We start from the raw sequence: 6,843 nt of genomic DNA on the forward strand, positions 1-6,843 counted from the left end.
AAATCACTTCATATATATATATATATATATATATATATATATATATATATATATATATATATATATATATATATATATATATATATATATATATATAATTGTTTAAAATTCAATTCAATTTAGATCAAAATTATGTATTTTTGCAATTTCATAACTAGTGTTCTTTCTTATTCCCTTATCTTTTATTTATTTATTTTGTTTGAAATTATTTGTTCTTTTAAAATATTAATATAATATTTATTATTTATTTTCATTAATTTATCTTTATTTGTTTTATTTTAATTTATATAATTATTTATTATTTATAAAATTATTTTAATAAATAATATTTATTTTATCATTGAAATCAACCTAGTTAATTATTAATTTGAAAAATATAATTTTTTTTTAAAAAAAACACTAAGACGGATGAGGTAGTTCATATTATATAATCAAGATTATATAATGTGCTATGAATTTTTATTTTTATGATTATCCATACATAATTTTAAAACATCCAACTTCTTTGCAATGATTCCGTCTAAAAAATCATCTTTGTAATAATGATATATATCCATCCATTGGTTTTATGTTTCTCAAAAACAAAAAAAAAACGCATAAATATGAAAAGAATATAAACCTAACCTATCATGTCCACTTGTTTTTCCTTTTTTTTCAAAATGGGCCAATGCAATAAAGAATAATTAAAGGTTGGTCTAGCTTTACCCCACGCCTATTAATTTTATAAATACAAGTAACCTCATCAAAATTCAAGCAATTCACACATGCACATTCCCACAAATATAATTCATTTTTGAATTTTTCAACCTCTTACTTACTCGTCACTACGTCTCTTATAAATAAATACAATTCAAAACCTCAAAGAAACACAACAACAACAACCACCACGTATAAGACAGTGGAGAATCTATAGAACAACCAATCATGGGAAACACCATAGGAAAAAGCAAAAAAGCAAAGATTATGAAGGTAGATGGAGAAACCTTCAAAGTAAAAACTCCAACGACATCAAACGACGTCGTCAAAGACTATCCCAACCACGTTCTCCTCGACTCTCAAGCCGTAAAACACTTCGGGCTTCGGGCCAAACCATTAGAGCCCAACCAAGAATTAAAGCCCAAGAAAATCTACTTCCTCGTAGATTTACCCAAAATTAAGCCCGAAGAAGATAAACCGTCACTACCGAGAAGAGCGCAATCTAGTGGAATAAGGAACATGAATGCTAAGGATAGACTCGAGTTGTTAATGCTATCAAAACGCTCCGTTTCGGATATTTCGTCGGTGAAACCGTTACCTGGTTTGGGCTTAGATGGGCCCATGAGGGTGAAGATGAGGCTTCCTAAAGCCCAGTTGGAGAAGTTGATGGAAGAGAGTAATGATAAGGCTGAGGTGGCTGAGAAGATTATGAGTTTGTATATGGAAACGAGTGGTGGTGGTGGTGGTGATGCGGTGGAGCATGACGGTGTCGTTTTGAGTCAAAATCGTAAGCCACGTGGGGTATGTATTTATTTATATTTATATTTTGTTTTTATTATTTTGGAATTTTTTTGCTTCAAATAATGTTAAACATGTAAATGTCAAAAGAATTTTGAAGGTTTCACATGCTAACGAACCACTAGAGAAAAACTTGCAACTTTTTGGGTTATTACATGTGCACTCAATTATTTTTTATATATTGCATGTGCACTCAATATATATTAGTGTTACTTGTTGTGGCCGTATACAATTTATTTTAACGAAGACTTTGGCATATTAAAATACCCAATTTAGAAAGGAGAAAATAAAAATAAAAACTAAGAGGAAATAACATTTTAAATTTGTTATGAACATTTAGAGCTCGTTTGGTAAATAGGATAGGATAGGATAATTATAGTTTTATCCTATCATATATTTAGTATATGTTTGGTGCATATGATCATATTGTTTTACTATGTATGATATAAAATAAATAGGCATATGATAAATTATATATGGTATTTAAATTACAAAATTTCCTACAAATTTAATTATATTTTTTAAAATTAGTTTTAATATTTTATTAATTTAATAATAATAAAAATTTAAAATAATTAAATAAATTTTAATAACTTTTAGAAAAATTGATTAAAACTTTTAAATAATAAGTTTTAAAATTTTGATATACATATCATGAGTAAATAAGTAGTTTTATAAGAAATATATTTTATGTAAGAAATATATTTATTGAATTTATTTACATATCATAAGTAAATAAGTATTTTTATAAGAAATATATTAAATAATTTTATTCATTATAAGAAATATATTTTATGAAATGAAAAAAATATAATTTTAACAATGTCTTTTGTATAAAAAATGAAGTTAATATTTATAATATTTTTAAAAATTTTAATAATTATTTTATTATGATAATAATTTAAATATTTTTTTGGACATATTATTTTATCAATTTAATATTAAATTCCTTTTATGTTGTATGTATATTATATGAAATTTCAATTTTCAATTTTGTAATATAGAATTTTAAAGATAAATAATCTAGTTATTTTATTAACTTAAATTCAGGATTAAGATTTGAAGTAAATAAAATTGATAATGATAAAATTTAGGATTAATTTATTAAATTTAATTGATATACACATCGTAAATAATTTTTACATTATCAGTTTATAATTGATGTTTTTTCTTTAATCACATATAAACCGATGTTATAAATTTTTTTATATTACATATCAATTAATCTCTAATTTATTATATTTTACTATGTTAATAAATAATAAACTGAAATATGATATAATACAGTTAACATATGATTCTTATCCCACGGATCAAATGAGCCTTTAATATTTTGAACTTAATATTTGCAGATTTTTAAAAATTAATTTACATTTTTTTCCTATTTGCTACTACATCATTCTTCTAAGAAATTGTGTTAGTAAATTAATGTCATTTTGTTAAATATTCTGCAGAAACGAGTAAGTTTTAGCCCAGTGGAAATTGAAGAAAGTCACGTAGCAGCAGCTTCTCAATAGCAAGTATTTTTTTAATTAGTAGTACTTCATGATACTTAGATATGTACATTTGTACCGGAATACATAAATACATATATGTATATATAAAATGCAGGAATGATTTAATGCATACGAAGACCTAAGACGAATTTTAAAGTAATTATTTTTTAATTATAATTTAATTTTTAGTAAAATTAGTTATATTCAAGCACGACACTCATATAAAATCACTTTATAATCTCCATTCACACCTAATTAATCAAAATTATTAGCTATCTTAATACAAGACACGTAATTAGTAGCCCAATCCCACATATGGTTAGAAGCTAGTAATTAATGGTTAATTGGAAAGTGAATTTGATATAGTTGTGTTCTATAACTAGAGGTCGAAAATTTAGTTAAAGATAATAGAGTAAGAGTTAGTTGTATTCGACGGAGTCGAAATATGTAAGCATGTATTCGACAGGGTCGATTACTGCAGTTAATAAATAATGTGTTTGGTTGCTTATATCTACATATGACGTTGTAAATCAGATACATAGCAATTTCATAATAAAATTTCCATTTTCACAATATAGTTTTTCTCTCTTATTTTCTATTCTTCTTTGTTCTTCTTGAAAATTCTAATTGTTCCAATAAATTGGTATCAACGAACTCGATTGAGATTCAATCAACGATAATGGCAAACAGCAACACAACATCAACGCAATTTCATGGAAATCTTTTGGTTTTCAAAGGTGAGAACTACGAGAGATGTGTTGCACAAATGAAGGTCATCTTTAGATTTAAAGATGTAGCTGAAATCATGAGTGATGGAGTACATGCGTTGGACGTGAATGCAAATGATGTTCAGAAGGCTGCGCACAATGAACAAAGGAAGAAAGATGGCAAAATTCCTTTCTTGATTCATCAATGTGTGGGTCCTAATGTGTTCGAGAAGATTATTGAAGAAAAGACGTCCAAGGAAGCGTGGGACAAGTTAAAGAACTTGTATGGTGGAGTGAAAACCTGAAGAGACTAAAGTTGCAGACTGATGACACTCTATCATTACATGATTGTTATGAGTGTTTTCGAGTAAATTAATGGAATTTTGAGTTAAAGATGAACTAAAGTATGAAGAAATATGAAGAAAGCGAATAAGTTGAAGAAACCAAGAAAAACCAAGAAATTGTGAAGAAACGAGAAATTTTCAGCATAATTTACATCATGACATATGTATAGTAATTTGATCATATATGGAGTTTCGTAACTCGTTTTGAGATTTTTTTTTGTTGCAAAAGAAATCTAAAAAGGAGATCTAGCTACTGGATTTCTTGCGCGCCATCGTGGGCACGATTGGGCTTCATCACGTGTGTAACACCCTAATTCCTGACTCGATATTTAATAAGATAATTCAAATGAAATTTCACAATTAGAGTGTCACACATGTTTCACCATAGCATAAAAACATCAACACAAAATAGTCATATAAAATAAGCATCGAAAATCATCAAGCTCGACATATAAGTCTCAACAAAAAAAAAACTCCAACATAAGAAAATCATAACACAAATAAATAATGAACATCTCATCCTCAGTTCTACATATCAGAGAGACTCCTCTAGTACCCAATGATAAAAGCAAAAGAGACATCGACGCCATCCTCTAGCTCAAGCGGTTACTCCACCTGATTGTTTGTACTTCCGAGTAGCACAGACGCCATAACAACAAAAAAGGGGTGAGAATATATCTTACAAATGTTACGGTGAAATTCTGCATCAGGATAGTAATAACGAGTTATAAAATGCATCATTCACACCCAATAAAACAATAAAATAGATAACGATGTAAATGCAAATGCTAATGCCACCAACTCCTTCTCAAAATGCATGTGGTACCAAGTCTATGGGATCAAAGGTATATTACTGATTTTCCCATGTCTTCGATTCCTCTCTGAACTGTGTCCCTCTTTGGACATGAGACTGCCATAGTTCCTCTCTGAACCAGACCATCATTGGACCGAAGTCCTACCTAACTCTGAAATAAATGAATGCATGGTTATAAATAATGTAAGCATGCAAAATCATCAACATCATATCATTATAAAATCACGACATCAAAACATTCTAAAAAAGGTTCCATTCTTAAACCTATAAGTCGCCAATCACAGGCCATCATTGTAATTCCTCTGAATTATTATACTCAAATCGCCAATTGAGGTCGTCACTGTAATCCCTCTAGATTACTATGCTCAATTTTTTTTTTAAATAATCTGAAACATTTTTCATAAAAAATGATAAACTTATGTTATTACCCTAAACCTTCAAATCATCAAAATATTCAAGGAATTCAGAATTCATAATTCAAAAAAATGACTCTCGAGTATCCTTAAAGTACTCTAAAGTATCCAATTGCTATAAGGATATACAGTTTTTTCTTAATTTACTCAAAAGTGACCCTAAGGTCACCAAAATAACTCTAATATCACAAGTTGTTCAAAAAATATTATTGAAGGACTCCCGAACTCGAAAAACTATCGAAAATGCCCGAACTAAAAAAAAATTTGAAAAGACACGAAAACTAAAATCGTCGCCGCAAAAATTGGTCGACCGCCGACCTCCACCGCTGCATGGCCGCCGAAGCATCATGTTTTAGTCTGCTTCATGTTAGAAACATTCTTGCACAAGGATTCATTAGTAGCATTGAATCAACAAAAAATCACGCACAGGAAAAGTATGCTCAGTTTGAAAAAGATTTATATCATCTTTCTTTGAAATTTGTTTTCAAGCAGGAAATTTCTCAGACTATTAAATCAATCTCTATGAGTTTGTCTTACATCGTAGAGACCCATTTTCAATTTTAAAAAATGAGTAATAAGATTTTTAGAAAATCATGAGAATGATCAATATGCACTTCCTTATGGATGTAATAGTTCAAAATGCATTCTTTACATTCATTTGAAATATTTTACAAAAATGCATGAGAAGACTAGAATCATCCTTATGGATTCTAGTTGAGGTACATGAGAATAAGTTTTATTTATATATGTTATTTGATTGTAATATTTTGTAACGAGTGTTGTTTAAAACAAAGATTTACATCAAGCTTGGTACGAAAGATTCACTAAGGTTCCAATAACACAACTAGCTTTGGGAATGAGTTCCCAACTATTATTTCTCTCAAATTGATTTAACCTTTCATGCATAGCAAGAGACCAATGTTCCTTGATGATAGATTTATCAATTTCCTTTGGCTCAATTTATGAAACAAAAGCCATATGATTACATACCTTTCTAGGGGAGTGTTGAGATGTAATTCCCTTAGAAATTCCCCCCATTAACATTTTGAATAAAGTGGTCCTTAATGATCCTCCACTCTTAAGATATACTTTATTTAGTTGACTTCTTTAACTTGAATTTCACTATTTAGACTTTGGACTTCCTCTTGTCTTTGATATTTTTATTTCCCTTTATTTTCATCTTCCAATGATGTTCTCTAAGGGATACCAAGACTCAAAGATCCAATGATTTTGTCTTATTGTTATTTGGCAAATGAATTTCTTCCCTCGTAGGCGAGGAACAATAGAACATATTTATTTCTTCTCTTGAATAACAACTATCAGTATCATCATCTGCATCACAATTTTACTTTTCTACCTTTGGTACTCATATCTTTTTGGGTGCTTTGATGTTAGTGGAATAAATATTAACATATTATGAACAAATATCTTTCTATTCTTACGTTCACAATGTTCTTTATAAAATTATGAAGGAAAATATCATTATTTTCTCTCATGCCTCTCTTTGGATAAAACGGAACATGACAATACGGTCGTCTTTATTACAATAATTATATTTTATGGTTATTCATTTAG

General features: G+C 28.5%; 1 protein-coding gene across 1 annotated transcript; it reads left to right on the top strand.

Moving 5' to 3' along the window:
• The first annotated feature begins 743 nt into the window (after nt 1–743).
• On the top strand, nt 744–3,118 carry LOC127118302 (uncharacterized protein At1g66480). Its single transcript, XM_051048481.1, has 2 exons — nt 744–1,497; nt 2,949–3,118. The coding sequence occupies exons 1-2, from the start codon at nt 925–927 to the stop codon at nt 3,009–3,011; spliced, it is 636 nt and encodes a 211-aa protein (XP_050904438.1). The 5' UTR covers nt 744–924; the 3' UTR covers nt 3,012–3,118.
• The last annotated feature ends 3,725 nt before the right edge of the window (nt 3,119–6,843 follow it).

This window comes from Lathyrus oleraceus, chromosome 2 (assembly GCF_024323335.1).
Source record: "Lathyrus oleraceus cultivar Zhongwan6 chromosome 2, CAAS_Psat_ZW6_1.0, whole genome shotgun sequence".
Classification (NCBI taxonomy): domain Eukaryota; kingdom Viridiplantae; phylum Streptophyta; class Magnoliopsida; order Fabales; family Fabaceae; genus Lathyrus; species Lathyrus oleraceus.